At 41.9% G+C, this 19,459-nt stretch overlaps 3 protein-coding genes across 5 annotated transcripts; 2 read left to right on the plus strand and 1 right to left on the minus strand.

Moving 5' to 3' along the window:
* Window positions 1-14: 14 nt before the first annotated feature.
* On the minus strand, window positions 15-8,384 carry RB195_018169 (uncharacterized protein; the record flags this gene model as incomplete). 2 transcript variants are annotated; one of them, XM_064185489.1, is made up of 8 exons in its annotated part: window positions 15-161; window positions 2,201-2,326; window positions 3,831-3,971; window positions 4,032-4,118; window positions 4,785-4,889; window positions 4,939-4,943; window positions 7,150-7,198; window positions 8,283-8,384. In XM_064185489.1, 8 exons carry the CDS (start codon window positions 8,382-8,384, stop codon window positions 15-17), a joined length of 762 nt encoding a protein of 253 aa, XP_064041369.1. The 2 variants fall into 2 exon arrangements, with proteins under 2 accessions (XP_064041369.1, XP_064041370.1); XM_064185488.1 differs by lacking the exons at window positions 4,939-4,943; window positions 7,150-7,198; window positions 8,283-8,384 and having other exon boundaries at window positions 4,785-4,910.
* A 60-nt stretch (window positions 8,385-8,444) lies between these two features.
* RB195_018170 (uncharacterized protein) lies at window positions 8,445-9,656 on the plus strand (the record flags this gene model as incomplete). 2 transcript variants are annotated; one of them, XM_064185491.1, is made up of 3 exons in its annotated part: window positions 8,445-8,568; window positions 8,726-8,934; window positions 9,024-9,656. In XM_064185491.1, 3 exons carry the CDS (start codon window positions 8,445-8,447, stop codon window positions 9,654-9,656), a joined length of 966 nt encoding a protein of 321 aa, XP_064041371.1. The 2 variants fall into 2 exon arrangements, with proteins under 2 accessions (XP_064041371.1, XP_064041372.1); XM_064185490.1 differs by lacking the exons at window positions 8,445-8,568; window positions 8,726-8,934 and having other exon boundaries at window positions 9,072-9,656.
* A 2,204-nt stretch (window positions 9,657-11,860) lies between these two features.
* Window positions 11,861-19,339, plus strand: RB195_018171 (uncharacterized protein; the record flags this gene model as incomplete). The annotated part of the gene is made up of 5 exons (XM_064185492.1): window positions 11,861-12,003; window positions 16,673-16,799; window positions 16,882-17,049; window positions 19,101-19,202; window positions 19,280-19,339. The coding sequence occupies 5 exons, from the start codon at window positions 11,861-11,863 to the stop codon at window positions 19,337-19,339; spliced, it is 600 nt and encodes a 199-aa protein (XP_064041373.1).
* Window positions 19,340-19,459: the final 120 nt, after the last annotated feature.

Consider the following 19,459-nt stretch of genomic DNA (forward strand, 5'->3'; position numbering starts at 1 on the left):
AAAACTTTAAAAAGTCAATCTCGGAGTTCGGCAAGTCGCTGCGCCATTGAGCTGAGATCTGGGGTTGCTTCTTGTTCGGCTCCAAGCTCGCCAGTTGCAGCTGCAGGAGCTTTTCCTAGTTCGCCAGCAGTTACTTCCCAGAGAATACGATCCACTTCTTCCTGAAATAGGGAGCGGACTTAAACAAAAGAAAATTGCGGGTTCTTTTGGATATTACAAATAAAAAGCTGGAATGAGTGCGAAATTCACTAATTTGCACAATGAAAATTAGAACATTCTTCAAAAGCAAATAAATTGTCTACTGGAGATGGCAATCTACATAAGGTTGTGACCAACTTTAGATTAAAGGCTGCATATCACGAAATTGACGGTGTGGGAATCTCTACAAAAAATGGCCTCAGGAGAATGAAGAAACTAAAAATTCGAAGAACGCTCAACTGCACGCAGGACGTGGGAACCAACCGGTGCGGATAGGGAAGAAGGGGAGAGAGGGGATGGCACCAACTTATCGAACCGGATCACTGATAGGCTTGGTTGGTTCTAGTCAACGACCATGCAGTCGCAGCCGAAGATCTTATAGTCCTAAAGCTTAGAGCAGCCAGCAACGCAGTAGAGCGAGCGGTTGCGGTCGAGCTGCGAACCAGACTAAGTCCAATCACTTCTGCAGTCCGGTGCTGATCCAATCATAGCAAATGCACCACACCCAATTACCGGTGAAGAAGAGAGATCGACCACATTTCAGTCAATCGAAAGTTTTGTTAACGGATGTCGTGGTTCCGAAATTTTACACTTAACGAGAGGAGCGTAGAGAATCCATGACAAAAGTCACGGCAGCATCTGCAGCGATTTGTCGACGGTGTCCACGTTACAAATGATTGAGGAGTGGCACGCTGCAAGCAGGTAAGTCTGAAGCGCCCGATACGAGAAGGGTGAATTGAAAGAAAACAAGGTAAAGAACACAAACAAAGGAAAATTAAACGTAAATAGGCACTCTGCCCCCCCTCCCAACGCAGCTGTCGCCTAATGCTTTGGTTGACGTGTTGAGATAGTTCCGTGCTAGGAGTACGTGCTGCTATTGTGCGCGTCGGCCATAACTCTTCGCTCCGGACCATGCCCTTCCTCCCTGGGTAATTTTGTTATGGTCAAAAGGAGTCTGTAAGCGAAGCTTTGTTCTGACATAATTCATTTAGTTCTGAGTTCATAATCCGCAGCGGACAATTTAACGATTGTTTTCAATAAATTCAAACAGAATTCTGAAGAAACGGCAAAGCTCTAACCAACTGAGGACTCTTTTCTTCGCTAATTAACCCTAAAGAAGTTATTACAATAGGCATAATCGACAAGGAATACAATCAGGCCACCGAACAGAAGAGTTTACATTAAGAAGAAAAGCGAGAGTTTGGAAGTCGCCAAGAGACACATGGCTCCGTAATCTCCTGAGTTGATACGTGGACGAGCAACAAGCTAAGAGTTGATGTTAAGAAACCTTTAAAAGGAAGCAATAAATAGAAAAGAAAGAGAAAAGAGCAACAGTAGTGCCAGCAGCAGTAGTTAAGGAAGATGTTTAAAAGCATCGAGACTGCTAATCACTAACCGAAAACAACTACCCGTATGAACGCAAATGGAACAATTGTTGCACCAGGAAACATGAGGGAAAGATAGGAAACGACGCCTACAGCGACGTCTTCGCAGTCACGACCATTTTCTCCTTCACTGCCGGAAGATTGGCGTGACATCCGAGCGACAGATAGTTCCGAATTTCGACATTTCATGCCGTGGGCATGAAAGACTGAGAAATCTACAACCTGCTCTTACCCACTCGTTGGCGAAGATACCCATACGACAAATCTCAAAATGACAGTTCTCTTATCAGCGAAAAATCAGAAAACTGTTGAAAAAGAGAAGGAGAAAGCAGTTGCTAACATGAAAACTTTCGAAGCGGTCACAGACTTTCAAGATGTCCCTAACCAATGAACTCCGGTGTGCTAAAAGTCGAACAAAGTTACTCCTAGTGACCAAACAAGGATGATCATAAGCCAGTAACTGTAAAGACGTTTGAGTCCAAACTATTTCTTGCGCAAACTTCAGTTTGGGAGGGGAACTTCATAAAACAAACTGATGACCCACTCCATTCATGCAATTGTGGGAGTATGTGATAGCGTTGCAATAAAGAATTAACGGAGTTCTTTCACTGCCGCACCTGTGCCGCTTCTTCGAGATCTGCTGGTTCCATGCTGTCCATGGTTTCTTCGATCATTTCCTCTATGATTCCGAGTTTCATCATTTCTTGAGACATTTCCCGCATAGTTTTCATTATTTCTGGTACCTGAAAAAAAGTACATTTGATAAAAATTAACCTATGTAGATGATGTGCAAGGCTTTTTTTGCACACACTATTACAACACATCCTTAGAAGGTGAAAGATTTTTCAACAAATTTTTCGCTGAATATTCCAGGGATATATCTTAAGTAAAGTTCCGTTTCTACTCTGTAACATCATCTTTGTTTTGGTTCCGTCAGTACAATTGAAAGACTATGTCTTTTTTTCTGCATATTTCGGAGATTCCCCTGTTCAGCTTAGGACGGTAGCAAATAGCCAGAGGACGCACGGAAGTACATTTCGCTCTAAACAGCTGCAAAAGTTTAGCATCGTACAATAAATGTGCATAACGACGAAAAAGAAAAGCTGTGACGATATTAAAACTTCTAATCAGAACCTCAAAAACCTTTAGGCATTCAGTCAGGGAATATCCAATCAGATATCTCCTGGTGCAAGAATGATACGTTATGATTTGGGTTAGTATGAGGTCGAGATTCCGTGAAATCCATTGATTTTATTTTATAAATGAATACAGAAATTTGTCGTTCCATGCCTATAACTAACAACACTGCGCAACAGGAACGTGTCAGAAGAACGAGGATGAGTCACAGTTGGAAAAAGGAAGACCTTTCTGCAACAAAACCATGAGATTTCTATATTAGAGAACCGATAAAATTTGGAAGAAATGAAGACAAAGTTGACTGGAAGTAATGTTCAGCACGAACAATGCTGAAAAGTGCGATATCGTCCGCTTCAAGAAGGAACCTTGGAACCCAAGATCATATCAAAGAGTACTTGCCTAAGCTTCTGATAATTATTGGTATAATTCTGCGTCATCAAATACAATCTGCGAAAGAATACTCAATACCCACTAACGAAAATTGTGCCAGAGTTTTTCGTTTTGTACTGAAATTCGTAAAATTTACATTTTGTTTAAAGGCATCACTTCACGAATCTGAGGTGGTACGGATTTCAAGTGGAGTATTCGTGTACGGGATCGTAGATTATAAAGAGGTAAGTGATTCCGTGCACAAGGCTGGCGCGCTCCAGTCGAACTCCTTGTAGAAAATTGTGCGCCAGAACGCGCGAAGCCGTATCTTCCGGGCCGTTTTTTACGGCAATTAGGAAGAAATGGACGGAATCACATCCCTCTCCATAATCTACTATCCCGTATACGAATACTCCACCTGAAATCCGTACCACCTCAGATTGGTGGTGTGATACCTTTAAGAGAGAAAAGCGTCTTCTAGCTGCAAATGTTTCAAATACGAAACTTTGCAACTGCAACTGATACAAAGAACAAAACTGAAAATGAGCCTTGAGACTCTCTTCTGAATCGATGGAACAATTCATGAAAGAGAAACAAGACCTTCGAGCTATTACGTCGTTAAATAAAGCATACTAAACAGACTATTGTAAACATTTCCTACCGGGTAAACAAATTTTGAGAGAGAAGATTGATTTGTTTTTGTAAAACTAAAGATTTCTTGGCCTTCGTCAAAAAGCTCACCTTTACCAAACTCTGCATCGCTTGCAAGACCTGAGTGGATTTTTGAAGAGATCCTGCCATCCGCATTGTTGCTAGTTGCTCTTGCATACACATTATGACTGAGTTGATTTGTGCCTTGCTAACGTGAATTTTAGCCACAGCCTAGGAAACCAAAACACATAGTTCAGAAAATTTTCAGGCAAAATTAAGAAGTTACTTTACCTTACGGGATTGAAGTAACGACTTTGCCAGTACAACACATACGTCACGATCTCCTTTTTTTGCAGCTTCTTTTATCTCTTTCGTCACCTTAAAATTAAAGGATAAGGATAAAGTATCTGGCGTTAATCAATCCGCTTGAGATGCGCCACCATGTCAACTTCAATTCAGAATCAGCACTACTGCGGATTCGAACCTCCGATCGATCATGCAGGAAGCGGAATTTCCCTAAGTAAAGGATGAAAAGGATAGAGTGTGTGACATTGATGGACACATACGGGGATGTGCCTATGCGTTCGACATCAACTAGAATCGTTTGAGGTTTACAAACGTGTAACTGGCTTATACAATGACTTGCGGGGGCTAGCCGATGTGTCAAGTCAGTGTTTTTATCCTCCCAGACAAGTCTGGTACCAATTTATCGACCACAGAAAGATGAAAGGCTTGGTGAGCAATAAGATGAATTCGAACCTCCGAACGAACGATCGTGTAGGCAGCAGAACCTCTAACCGGCTGCACTACCCCCGCCCCTCACCTTAAAATTATCAACGTAAAATATAAAAACATATAGATGAACTACAGATTTAACACCTATTACAGGTCCACTGCTACACACACTATTTGAGCAGTGATCGCACTAGCAGGATACGAACAGTATGTTGCTGCAACGGGTGGAAAACGTGGGTGGTTGGCCATCCGCAATGCGACCTAATGGCCCTTCTGATATCTTCAATTCTTTGGACAAACATTTCATACCTTTTGTTCTTCGCGCTGAATCCCATAAATCTGCCTGTCCAGAGCTCGAATCTCTCCTCTCATCTTCCTCTGCATTTCTCTGACTTGCTCCTTCGGATCCTTCTTCTTCCCGAAAAGTCCCATCATCACAGCTTTGAATAAGTGAACGCTTCACCTTCACTTAAAAATAAAGGCATAGAATGGACAAAGGACAAAGTCTGTGAAGCATTACCAATTCGTTATGAACAAGGCCAATAGTCCCCCACTCGTATCTAAACTTACACCCGGCTGCGGGAGGCTCCGCCCCTTGGACCAATGCTAACGCGCCGCGAAATGCAAAATGGTACAGCGAGTAACCAATTTCTCTGTTGCTTCAGAGGAGTAAGGTAGAAAATGGGTGACTTAGGTTGTTTCACGCTTTCTCACCTCAAAACAGACGAGGAGAATATCACAATAAACCTTAATCCAAGAAGGAAAGGAAGTATGATCTCCGAGTTTCAAACTGAGTAAGGGATAGAACTTATAGCATAGCTTATATGTTTTATGTTCTTCTGTCCAGTTTTCTTCTCGTTTTTCCATTTGCCCATACATTGCTTTCTTTAGGGTTTTAACCTGGCTAGGGAATGCTTACTACATAGTAATCGGTGCTTAAATCAAATTAATATGACAAGAACATTGAAGTTAAAAAATAGAAAGCATAGAAAAAATGGTGGAGGTTTTCCAAATAAAAGTAAAGGCTCTTTTTCAGTACCTTTTTTAATTGGAGAGAGTACTTTCTCTACAAAACATCCTGGTTTGTACAGCTCCAACAATGGTACGAGATAATGAAAAAAGTACGAAAGAATTCCAGTGCGATCCATGACAGAACCTAGGTAGCGTTTTCAGACTTTACCTGAAATTTTAACTTGTAAATATTTTCAATCGACTTTGTTTCTGGTGTCTTTGGACTTGGTTTCATGATTTTATCTTCAGAAGAGCACTTTTCTGCTATTATACAACCAATTTTGGAGACAGACAAACTCTCTTCATATTCAAAGTTAGGGCTAGCACTTTTCATAGGATGTAAACGTGCGAAATTTGCCAACAAAGTACTTCTTGAACATTGAATCTCAAAGTTTGATTTAATTTCCGTTTTTCGTATGTGAAATTCAACCGTATACGAACCCCCCTAGATTCGTGGGGTGATGCCTTTAATTTCCGTTTTTCGTATGTGCGAAAGTATGGCTACTCATTTGTGCTTCCGAATTTTACCAGCTCTCAACCTCAAAGCTCTGCTACAAAAAAAAAACTTGGAATCAAATCAAAGCTATAGAGGTACTTCGGCTCTGGTGATGATATTACGTAATGAGAAAAATTGACAGAAACGTGAAGAACATAACGTCGTTTCTTCTCCTATTTCCAAAGCTGGAACAGTAGCGTTAAAAGCGGGTTTCCAAGTACTGTGTCGCTATTTGATACCGCGGGAATCAAGTGGAAACGGTAGTGAATCTACTTATGTTGTTAGAAGTTTGCTTGTAAAAAAACAAATAGAATGAAATAACAAATCAAGTAAAACGGGGATATAATAAACGAGAAAGAGAATGAAAATTTGAATTAAGCAAGTGATAATGATAAATAGAGAGATCAGTGCAAGAATAAATGGAAAAACGAGAAGAAAACTGGACAGAAGAACAAGAAAACATATAAGCTATCAAAAACCCCAAATTCTAGTTCCATCCCTTACTCAGTTTGACACTCGGAGATCATACTTCCCTTCTTTCTTGGATTAAGGCTTATTGTGAAACTCTCATGGTTTGTTTTGAGGTGAGAGTACGCAAAAAACCCTATGACACTTATTTTCTGCCTTTTTCCGAGCTTATTCCTCTGAAGCAACAGGGAAAGTAGTTACTCGGTGTACCATTTTGAATTTCGCGGCGTCTTATCATTGCTCCAAGGGACGGAGCCTCCTGCATCTGGGTGTAAGTTTAAATACGAGTGTTCACGCCCAATTCAACATAATCGTTCTGAAAAACTTCTACGATACCTTGTAAAGCGCCAACCTCGTGTACGAGAACCGTTCCCCACGCCGTTTTTCAGAGCGATTGGGACACCAAAGTATTGTCATGCTTGTACTCCTAGTCACACCCCCTACCCGTATTGTCCATAAGAAATCCTAACATCGTCAATCCCAAGGTATCCTGTCTTTAAACTAATACAACAACAGTAAAACAATACATTCTCAGACTCTCTCGAGGTTTAGAAAACAAAAGTTTTGAAGCAAGAACAAAGTTAAACTCTTAAATTCTGAGATTATGACCTTTCTAAAAATTCCAAATAATTCACAAAGTTTATAGGTGTTGCGAATGTGTGAATGCGAAAATATTGATTACATCTGAATTGCACTCACACTTATTCCTTCTTCGCGAGATCTCGACGATAATGTGGTGATAATTCACCTGAAATTTTAGAAGATAATATACAATAATTCTAGAAGCTATCTGTATTCATTCGTAAAAAGACTCGACATCCAATGTGTTCAACTGCATGAGCGTTATGAATCTGCCTCGCCTTTTCTAGTTTCACACCTACTCTTCCTTCCAGTGCGCCCCACTCGAATGCACATCGCGCTTACCCGGGTGAGCACATTTAGCCCGAAGCGAATGTGCACTCAAATAGTATTTCACTGTCTTTTACACCAGTTAGCAGAACTGCACGCGAAATCGCAATGACAGGCTTCTACCCTGGTTATGGTATTATGTACGTGAAATGCAAAATAGCTGCGAAGCTGTGAATTTAAGATGTGTGGTCATTTGCATAACCAGAATAAATATATTGCCACTAGTGTTGAAATGCATTTCAGAGGTTCTCCCGTTCAAAATAAGGCATGCTGTCATGTCGGTAAGAAATCGCACCCGGTCCCGACAGAATAAGACCAGAACACTTGAAGAACCTTCCGCCAGCACTCATCAACACCCTGATGAGGCTCTTTACACGTTACCTGCCGGAAGTACACAGTAGAAGACAAGCAAGACCGTATTGTCGCATAAAAAGGGAGCGACGGTAAGCCGTCCTCAGAAAAATCAGTAATCAAAAACACGACCCGAAACTGTGCGTGCCGTCTGCGCCTTCCGAAACGCCACACTATCACGCTCCTCGAGTATCGATTAGTGGGACGAGACGCGATGGGACGGCGGGAAAATGGCATCAGTTGGACTCAAGCGACGGAGGGGATGGGCTGGGGAGCGGTGGGTAGGAGGGCGTGCTTTTAAGTTAAGGTTAAGGTAGGTACTTAATAGGTTAAGTTCCCTTTGTGTAAGGTGTTGAGAGACTAGGAGTAAATCATCGTTGTGGACTTAGGTGTTGTATGCATGATCATAATTGTTGTTCGCGTAGTAATTTTAATAGGTATATGTAGGTTCTGAGTATTATGTTGTTTCATATTATGTATTTTCGTTGTTCTTTATTTTGTTGTGTTCTTATTGGAAATATGAAGGTTTGATTACCCAAGTTTGAGGTATATTATGGAACGTCGGTTTGGACCGAATTACAGCGTGGCAAGAAATCAGGGCGAGCAAACTCTGGCGCATCCACGACGTCTACTCTGATCTCTTCGACAGACATGTCCACTTGCCTCCTCACCATCTGAGGGAAGACGGACTTGTCATTGCAGAGGTTCTCTCGTTTGAAATACGACATGCTATCATGTCGGTAAGAAATCGTACGGCACCCGGTCCCGACAGAATAAGACCAGAACCTGAAGAGCCTTCCGCCAGTACTCATCAACACCCTGGCGAGGCTCTTTACACGTTATCTGTCGGAATGCAAGGTTCCTAAACAGTGGAAGACCAGCAAGACCGTGTTGTTGTATAAAAAGGGAGATCCACATGACATCGGCAACTATCGTCCAGTCTGCCTACTGTCCGTCATCTAAAAGCTCTTTACAAGAGTAATCCTTAATAGGATTGAAAAAGTCTTGGATGAAGGACAGCCATGCGAGCAAGCAGGGTTTCGAAAAGGATTCAGCACGATTGACCACATTCACACTGTTTCGAAACTCATCGAGGTATCACGAGAGTACAAGATGCCGCTCTGTCTCACCTTCATCGACTTGAAGAAGGCCTTCGACTTAGTTGAGACGGAAGCGGTAGGGGAAGCCTTGGACAACAAAGGCGTCCCTACTCAGTACATAAAGGTACTTCGAGAGTTGTACAGCAACTTCACGATCGGAATTTCGCCATTCTATAAGAATATCATCATTGACGCGAAGAGGGGGTCCGACAGGGTGATACAATCTCACCCAAAATATTCACAGCCACCCTCGAGAACGCAATGCGAAAGTTGGAATGGGACGACACGGGAGTGAAGGTTGATGGTCGGCAGCTACACCATTTGCGCTTTGCTGATGAAATCGTACTGATAACACCTAGCATCAGCCAAGTGGAACGAATGCTGACCGAATTCGACGAAACATGTGGATGCATCGGTCTTCAGCTGAATCTAGACAAGACGATGTTCATGCGCAACGGATGGGTCTCGGATGCCCCATTTACGCTCAACGGAACGAACATATCCGAATGCACCAGCTACGTTTATCTGGGTCGGGAATTGAACATGATGAACGACCTGACCCCCGAGCTGGGCAGGAAGGAAAACGCGGTGAGCGTCATTGAACGCGCAATTGAGAGAGTGATGCTAGGAGTATCCCGTTTCACGCAAATGAGGGGCGGGATTCGAAGTTCTCTCTTACGTCAACGATCGAAGATTAGAGACGCCGCCGCGTTAGCCAAGGAGAGTAAAATAAGGAGGGCCGGACACGATGCAATGCGCTTTAACGATAACCGCTGGACCAGAGCCGTGATCGACTGGGTTCCCCGCAATATTAAGCGCACTACAGGAAGACCGCCGACCCGATAGTCAGATTTCTTCACGAAGTCCTTCAAAGAAAATTGTGATGCTCTTCGTGTCCCACGCCAAAGGAGGAACCACTGGGCTACTCTGGCACGCGATCGGGACAAATGGAAGAGTTACTCGCGCCCGCTCCACCAGTTCGAAGATCAACGGGAGTCAATTCTCAAGGATTCAGTGGCGCTCTTATTTCTCGAGCCCCTAACTTACCTTTTCTCTTAGTAACATTAGCCTACATGTCATAGATGCTCCAGTAGTAATACTTAGGTCTTAGGGCCCCAATCAATTTATTTACTTCGAGAAATAAGGGCGCCACTGAATGCCCTTCCCCAACTACATTTTACCCGGTCATAGTTCCCGGTCCAAGTGTAAATACTCATGTGAACGAAGACAATGACGAACTATTTAAACGTCCTATAATGTAGCGCTATAAAATTCATAACATAGATTTTTGTCTACTTGCTCAACGCTGAATTTGGCGTCTGATTTTTTGTAGTAATATTTCTTTGAATGTTCCAATTTTAGCCTCAAGTGACTATTCAACACTAATTGGGAAAATATGTTCATTTATACAGGTATTGATTGTCTTTTGTAACACTCATTTGAATTTGCATTTTTCGAATGACTAGTTCATTTTTGCAAGGTAGATATGAAGTGTATAAACGGCAAAACTTACATCTATCGGTAATTATATGCACACTTTATTCCACACAACAACTGCGAAGGTCAGGAGTTGCTTCGACAAGGCAGAGAAACGACTGTGATGAAAGTAGATAAGGTTGAAGACGATGAAAAATAAACTGGATCTTAATATGCCGAACCCAGTGGAAAAAGATGTCGCTACAGATGGATAGGACAAAAGCACCCTCTGTTTGCTCCGACTACCGCCACTACCATGTTCTCACCTTGCCAAACCAGGTAACGGAAAGTGTCAGAAGGAGGGGTTGCTTGCTGCGGACCCATCGGGATCAAAGTGTAATTGCTTATGCATATTGGAATAGAGAGATGACCTGTGCAGCATACAGGCGTTACCGAACGGGTTTTGCCGGGGTGAGGGGGCACTACGCATCCGCGGCAAACTTGGGAACGGGAACTCTGGCTCTCTGATGCACCTGCAGATCGATAACGAGGTTTCGTTCTTCTGTGCTAATCTGTGCTAATTTTTCTCGGAACATCAGTATGAATCGTTGCTGATGACGCGTCGCGTCAGCGTGGTTGAACAAGTTCGATGACGACTGTATTTAAACGTGGCGAAAAAAAAACCTGAAAAATTCCAGTCCTTATGACCAGGACTTTTCAGGTTTTTTAACTGTTCAACTTTGCACTTGTTTTCTCTGGAGTGGATCTATCCTCAAGAAACTCGCTTTTGCCCTTCCGCCTGCTGAACAAAGACCCTGTTTTGTAATTTGAGTAAGAAGACTTTGGTAATCTTACTCTGTAGCGCACAGCTTAACCTCCTTCTACATGTTTTATAGGATGGTTGAGACGATATTGATTATTAGAGGAGATTAGATTTGCAATGCATACTTAAAAACAGACTAACTGCATGATTGATGACGAGAAAGGCGGATACACTGTTGACGGCGGAAATTCACGTTGACGTAACCGTAACTCCCAAGAAGTGCTCAGAAATGTATGCTATGAAGTTTAAAAATAGGGTGGCTCTCAGTCATGCAAGGATGAGTCTTCCCAAACCCAATGAGCATGATCCAAATCGACCGAGAACAGCCACCCCATGCATCCAACATAGGCAAGGATAAAGCATTTCCCGAATCTGTGGAGAAACTGCGACCGTGGTACTAGTAGCACTTCTTCACCAAGGTATAAATCGAAAGCGCTGTTAACAGAAAAAAAAGAAAGAAGGTGACGGAAGGAGAAATGTGGAGGATTTCACCGCATGAGTTAAAGGTGCATGTTCTTTGCTGTTCGCTCTATTCGCACGTACTTCTGCGCTGCTGCATCGCGTTTGTACCACACAATTTCTCCGAAATGAAATTCTGGGATTTATTGCGGTTATCATATTCGTTTTGTTCGCTATCATCGATTTCCTAGCAGGGGAGACGGTACGACATTAAATGGTTGCAAGCGTAGCAAACGATTTCATTCGTTTTCTTATTCCTTCGCACTTTTTTTTCACAAGTTTTTGGAGCCTATAAATATTATGCATTTGTGGGATCGGTTCTTATGTATTCGGATAATTCGACAATTTAGGAATGGTCTCCCGAGATTTCGTCGTATTAGTTGTTTTGATGCTGGATTTAACAGTACTATCGCTTTCGTCGCATAATCGGAAACCAGAAGTTCAAGTACCTGAATCAGGAACAACGAAGAAGAAGAAAGATATCACTAGTTACAGGTACCCGTGAATATTGCTGGAATTTTTGTATCTCAACTTCTTCATGTTCTCGCCTTTTTTCTCTTAGAAGTTTCGTGCGGGGGCGTTTGATGTAGAAATTATGGGTCAATTAGATAAAATGAGCGTAACAGATTTAATATCATGTTGAAGAAAGTCCTTTTTATCCCTTCGTAGATGCAGACTACTACTTTAGCAAGTGTTTTTTTTTTGAAAAGTTTACCTTAAAAGAGATGTTGCAATCATTTTCAATCCAGAAATACTGGTATTCATGTAATTGCAGTTACTTTATTGCCACAAGAAAGATTAGTTTGAAGAGAAGTTATGAAATGAACATGATGTAATGAATAGCTAGTACCAATCAATAGCATCGGTGGTAGTAATTCAGCACTGTATTCGCACTACCATGTATACTATTTTTCTGCTTTAATCATTCCTGTTTTTCAATCATTGTCAGTGTTAAAGCGACTCCCAAAATTGTTGTCTCATTAAGGGCAGTGTATCAAAGAAATCGACGATGTTGGGATCTCTCAACGAGTAGATAGAGGTAGTGGTGTAGTTCATGAAGATGAGCGTGGTCACCCTCAAATTCCTTAGTATCCAGTGAAAGGCATGTGAAACAGCCTTGTGTGATTCCGTCTCCCTATCGTCGAATTTATTGCAGGAAACAAAAGGAAGACAATACACAACTCGTATATTGTGCGACTATATAATACGATTGTGTGATCGGGAGCTTCTGCTACTTATTTATTTTCACTAGTTAGGTTGCGGAAATTAGACGACGAAGGAGTAGTTCGCATTCTATCGCTTTACAAGCTGCATCGTAGGAGACCAAGGTGCAACCAGGGCTGCTTCTCCCGCCATTTTGGACTAATATGGGGAGCTGAAGCTTGTAAAGTTCCCACGTTCACTTCAATTCAGAATCGTTTGAGGTTTACGAACGTGTAACTGGCCTATACAATGACTTGCGGTGGCTAGCCGATGTGTCAAGTCAGTGTTTTTATTCTCCCAGACAAGTCTGGTACCAATTTATCGATCCCGGAGGGATGATTGGCTTGGTGAGCACTAGGGCGGAGTCGAACCTCCAATCGATCGTGCAGGAAGCGGAACCTCTAACCGCCACACCACACCCGCACCGAAGTTTGTAGTCGTAAAATATATCCTTATCTCTGTCTAGTTGTGGAGAAGCTCCAACATAAATTTTGTGACAAACTGTCTTCAACGAGAACAAAATTTCTAGTAAACTTCGACGACAGCGGTATAAATTGGACTTCACTGAATTACTAAAGCATAGTTTTCTCAATGGAGGAAGTAGTGTTTCTTTATTCTCTTTGGCATACGAGATGAATTGGTGTGGATTGGTTGTAGTGTACAGTCAACGTAAAAAATTATTCCAGTGTGCTGGCGCAACACCTCGGTAGAGGCGTACATTGAGCTCGCTCTACTTTATGTGGAAATTCTCCATTTTTGCTTTCGGTGTTTTTCTTCATTTTTTTCTCGAAAAATAATGCAATAATAAGGTTACGAAGTCGTATTAAAGCCACTTCCCACTAGTTTCTCTTTTTTCTTTGCTTGTAATTGTTCTGTAATTTCTTTGTTTTCAGGGAGTCATTTTCGGTCCCATTTTTTGCAGTTATGTAAGATCTTTTTAAGTCGCGGTACAAGGGAAATCTCTTTTCGCTAGTTCTGCAGTTTCTGCTGATTCCATCGGCCGTCCTCAAACGTTTTAGATTGCAAGAACTGTATTTCTGTTACTGTATTACTATTACTATTACTATTACTATTACTGTACACAATTGCGCAAAAACGTGGCAAGAATTAATTCCTACATTTGCACAAAAAATGGGACAAAAATGAATTCGTAAGAAACAAGATGTTAGGAGGACCGAGGAGCAAAATAAACGATAAATCTAATGGAAAAGGATTTTGTTAAAACTGCATACATAATCCTATCATGATATATAATAACGAGCTTAGTCCGTGTGTTTGTGTGTGTATGTGTGTATGTGTGTATGTGTGTGTGTTTGTGTGTGTGTGTGTGTTTGTCTGTGTGTCACGAAATTTGAAGAAGGGGGTGCGGCGGGTCCACCGGCGCCAGTTAGCCATAATACGGGGTGCGACGGGTCCGTCGGCGTCGGATTGGCGCGCCGGCACCAGCTACCTATAGAAGGGGCTGCGACGGGTCCCGCGGGGTCGGACACATTTATGACTCCTCCGCTTGTCTATTTCCTTCTTCGTTCGCCTCAAGTTTGTAACATGCCGTTCTCAGAGAGTGGAAACGCATGCAAAAGGCTGCTTAAATAGTAGCAGGATGTTTATGTGATCTGACGTGGGACGTTATCTTTATCAGTAAGTAGTGATGTCTTTCACGTTATTTTATGCCAACAAATCATTCTTTGATAACTGTCTGGGGAAAACAGTAGGAAAACCCATACTTGGAGTGATACTTTTGAATTTCGTCTATAATGTATTGGTAAGGAGTGTTTGAATCTGAAGTTCGAATGTTCTCCAAATGTAGAACTGACGAGTTTAGAAAGAAAACTGTGAAATCTTTCGCTTTTATTATAATATAAAAAAGGAAGAAAGATTGTTGGAGATACACAAGTCCAATTTCATAGAAAACTGCACTAATATTAATTTTCGTTGATCAGTGAAGGCGAGCGAAGCAAACAGCACAGAAAGTCTGAAGTCCGGCTTTAGCCGGACGTTCAGACAGGTTCATGTATAATTGTGCTAAAAAACACTGAAAACCATGAAAAGCCGACAGAAAAGTGGTCTTGGGGTTTTTCGCTGTTGTAGAGGGCTCAATGCATGATTTCACCTGAAGTTCGGTGAAGTTGTTAAGGCGGCCCGACAGAGCTAGTGTTTAGCATTTGCGATCGAGGGGGATCCTATCTAGCTAGACTCATCTTTGCAGTCTGTTGGAGCTAGGGGTTCCTAACTCGATTTTATTTGCTAGCTCCACCTTACCGCTTCGGATACAACCGCTTGCGCAACTGCACTGAGCTTCAGGTATTTGTGATCCGGCAGCAATGTGACAGTGAGTGCCACAAATTGGGTTCACTGTATTTGCCACATTTCCGAAAGTGTCGTCGTTTCTGCGAAGTTTCGAACCTGACCTGACGACAATTTTGTTCACTTTCAGTATCTGTAGAGAAGCTAATCAATGGTTTTATTCAAATGGTATATATATATATATAAAAATGAATTTCTTCTTCTTCTTCTTCTTCTTCTTCTTATTATTATTATTATTATTATTATTATTATTATTATTATTATTATTATTATTATTATTATTATACCAACCTGAACGTCCGGCTAAAGCCGGACATCAGTCTTATTTTGGTGTTCGCTCCTCTCGTTTTCACCAATCAATAAGAAATAGCAGTAGCGATTGTTTTTTTTACCAACGCTTTCTCCTATTTTTTTTACCCGAAATTTTAAGCATAGATGAAAGATTTTATAGTTTTCCTCTAAACGCTAAGTTCTATATTTGGAGAGCAATCCAGCTTGATTTCACATCTATGTTTCTCTCAAACCTCCAAAATTTGGAAGCATTATTCGAAGTATGAGTTTCCTTTGTTCTCAACTATTAGCACAGAATGATGTGTTAACATGGAATGACGTGAATATCACTAATGTAGTGATAAAAGTAACGTCCTACGTCAGATCGCGTAAACTGTTGGTTAGTATGTATTGCATTTAAGCGGCCGCTCGCACGTCCGTTTCCTCTTTTTGAAGGAAGGCTGTTAGCAGCATCATGGAGACATGCTGGGAAATGTAGTAGGGTCAAAACGACATGAAGCACGTACGCAATTGCGTACGCAGCTCCTTTCGAGGCGTTTTGGTGGAGCGTAGTGGCTAGGAGCGTGGTGAAATCCTTGCTGGCAGCATCCATCGCTGTAGTTTGCGACGGTCCCAACTTGGTTCCAAATGCTGCCTCCACTGCGCCGTTTCGAGCGCGTACGCAAATGCACCACAACTACACTCGTGATTCATGTCGTGTTGACCCGACTATAGACATGTGAAGGAACCATAGAAACCCATTCTACCGCCTTGGGGCTCCCACGCACTAATCCGACGCAGTGGAACCCGTCTCTCCCCACTCTATAGCTCATTGGTATAGGCGCACCATTTCAACCCCGTAAGACCTGTCTCATCCAATTTTACCGTGTTGAGACTCCAGCGCACCAAACCGACGCCATAGTATTCGTCTCCCTCTCTTTTGGAATTTCTTGACTGAGACACACACGTATGCAGATGCACACACGTGACAGAATACGCCCGTTATATACAGTATGATAGTTTGCAGATTTGGAAGTATACATCCATGTATATGTTTATTTACCCTCACTAACATTTGACAGAAACTAGCTTGCCTTATCAAAGACAACATTCATGGGTACATAACTTTGGCCAATGGTGAAAAGGTGCTCGTCTACCAGGTGCATGGCGGTGAGATTCTGCATATATTCAGCACATATATTCAGGTTCGGCACCTCGCCGGTGCTGAATATATGCAGAATCTCACCGGTGCAGAATATATGCAGAAAGAGAGGGAGAAAGAGAGAGAGAGGGAGAGTAAAGAATTCTTCCATATATTGGGCATGTTAGAGCAAACAGCTGGGCTGAACAGACATATACATGTATCTGGTCATGTGTTATTCTTGAGTGATGCCGACCTGGAGCGCCTCTTCGAAGAATGGGAAGAGAATGACGAAGACAAACTGGAGGATGATGAACTTCCTGTATACAAACGGACGCCCCCTCCAGTGGATCTGGATGCCATAAAGGCGAAGGTAGGAACGTTCTATTATGTTTTGCTACAATTCCGTACAATGTGTTAGTCATTTTTTTTTCTCAATTTTCAATATCTTTTAGGCTAAGAGCCCAGAAGATTTGTTGAAAATGACGAAGAAAGGTCAACCGCTCATGATGTTTGTAAACGTTCGTGATCCATCCAACCATCTGGAAAAAAATAGGGCATTCACTTCTAAATACACCGAAATTTTTCAATCCATGCTCCGAAACAACCACATAGACTGTCAGGTGAATTTTCAGATGCAGTAGATTTCTGTTTCGAGCACGTTGGTTGCACCGGCAAACTAGACAATAGATGTAACAGAGGTGTGTGAGTGAAGGTCGGTGAGACTGATGTCTTCGGTTAAAAGCTACTTTATAAAGGAGACAGACAGACAGACATACATTTTTGTCTTTTTCGGAGACATCTATTGCGGGCATTTTCGAAGTTAATAACCACCAGTAATGATAACTTAGTTGCTCTGTGAATGGGGAATAACCCGGGAGCGGCACAAGTTTGTACAAAGACTTTGTTAGTTTTTGTTGAATTCAGCATCTAACATCGCAAGTTGTCAACATAACTGCATTGTTTATGAGAGATCATATGTTATAGAGGGAGCGAAGGTTCGTCGTCGCCACTTCGCTTTCATCAACCATTGGTTCCTTTCCATTGGATCGGATTTCGGGAAGGTATAAACGAGACCGACAACTTCATCTGCTGTATCGCAAGTGCCGGCGCCTCTAGAAATCTGCTGCATGCGTCTCCTCACGGAAGCAAGAGAATAACATTTGCCTTTCTGAAATGGAGCTCCAAAGCAGGTCGAAGAATTCAGTTATGACAAGAGTGTGTTAAATCAGTGCCCAAGAAGATTCTACACACCAAGAAGCGAGCATACTAAGGAAATTGAAGTTATTGAAAAAAAAAGAAAAAGAAAAGAAAATTGAAATTGAAGGAAATTGAAGCCTTGAACACGCCATGATAAGCCATCGCAGTTAAGACCTGAAAAGGACAGTTCAACGGAGTCAAATTCTGCTGGTGACGAGCCCGCCAAACAAACTGAAGCATTTGTATTAGGAGCTCTTGTTTGTAAGGTACAACTAAGAACGTATAGGACAAATTTTAGAAAACCCTAAACGAATATTAAGACAAATACTATTACTTTCGTTATAGGTCCCAATTAGCTAAACCTGCCAAACATAGGGCTGCATGGAGTCAAGACGGGTTTGATTGCGATGACTACGGTTTGGTTTACTCGGAGTAAGCCGTTGTCATCGCTATCCGATGCAGCTTTTCTTCGTGCGGCTCAATGCGTCCACATCCTACAGATGCGCCGAATGTGTTTGGTATGATGAGCACTGTGCGCCTCCACACCAGCGGCTAATGGTCAGATTGCTCTGTGACTTGTGCGCGTTGGCAGAAACAGTGCTTAGAAGAAACACACATAACACGTGTCCCTTTCTCTTTTCTCATTTCTTAAAATATGTATTAGGCTGATCGGAAATAAATTCCACGTATTGAAGGGTGAATTGAAGGATATTGATTGATATTGAATATTGAAAGGTAATTCGAGACTGTTTTTTATGCACCTTGTTCCACACGATTCTTACTGCCTTTCCGAACGCGGGGTTTCTTTCTGCTGCACGATAGTAGCTGCTTAGAAATGATGTCCTCAACGAGACTTCTGTTGGAGCACATCAAAGTTATTTTCTTTTTTGAAGTGACATTAGAAGTGGTGCGTCTGTGTTGTAAAACCCATTAATGAGGCTTTACAGATTTTTAACAATATGTACTTATAGTAGGCAAAAAAAAAATGCTTCGGCTGCATGCAGAGTTTCGCCAACGCCGGGAAAGCCGACCTGCAGTTCATCCATGGAGGGAAGCAAACTTTCCTCCGCTGACAACCCAGCGATCGATATTCATCAACTAGATTACGCACATTGAGTATGTTTTGTAGACGCTGGTGGAACGCTTACTATGACCACCATTTAAAGGGTGACTGAAATGATCGGGAGTTATACTGAAGAAGACATTTGTTGCTCTGTTTATCGCAGGAACTTTTGCGCAATGTCTGCTTATGTCTAGGATGAGCTAGCAGCCACATTTGTACATAAGCGCCGACGAATTTCTCATCGAAGTCCTTTTCAATGGAAGCTTGTATAATGCTATTCATCAAATGCTATGCTATTCACTGTATATGTTTCGAATTTTATATAAATATTTAAAAAAAAGCGCAAGTTAACGGGAACTCTGCGTTACTGATGATTACAGATATTTCGTAAATTTTAACTGCTTCATCTAGGTATTTCTCATCGATGACGATCGAGCCATATTTCAATTCAGCGATGGATCGCAGGCTTTCGATGCTAAGGATTTTCTTCTGAAGCAGATACAAGTTACTGAAGTATGTTTTGTGCATTGTGCAATTTTTGGAATTATAAGTTTATGTTGACATTACCCAAGGTTATTGTGCATATTCAGGTCACTTTAGAAGGTCAGCAGTACGTTGGCGCTGGAGCAGCAAAGAAAAGTGAATTGTAGATAAAGAAAAGAAAAAAATTTAAGAAAAACTTTTTGTTACTCGTGCATTAAAAGGCTTTTACTACTCCCGTATAATAAGTCTGGTGCTTTCTAACTGGTGTATTTTTCTTTTTCATGGAT

The sequence above is a fragment of the Necator americanus genome, chromosome II, assembly GCF_031761385.1.
Source record: "Necator americanus strain Aroian chromosome II, whole genome shotgun sequence".
NCBI classification, from domain to species: Eukaryota; Metazoa; Nematoda; class Chromadorea; order Rhabditida; family Ancylostomatidae; genus Necator; species Necator americanus.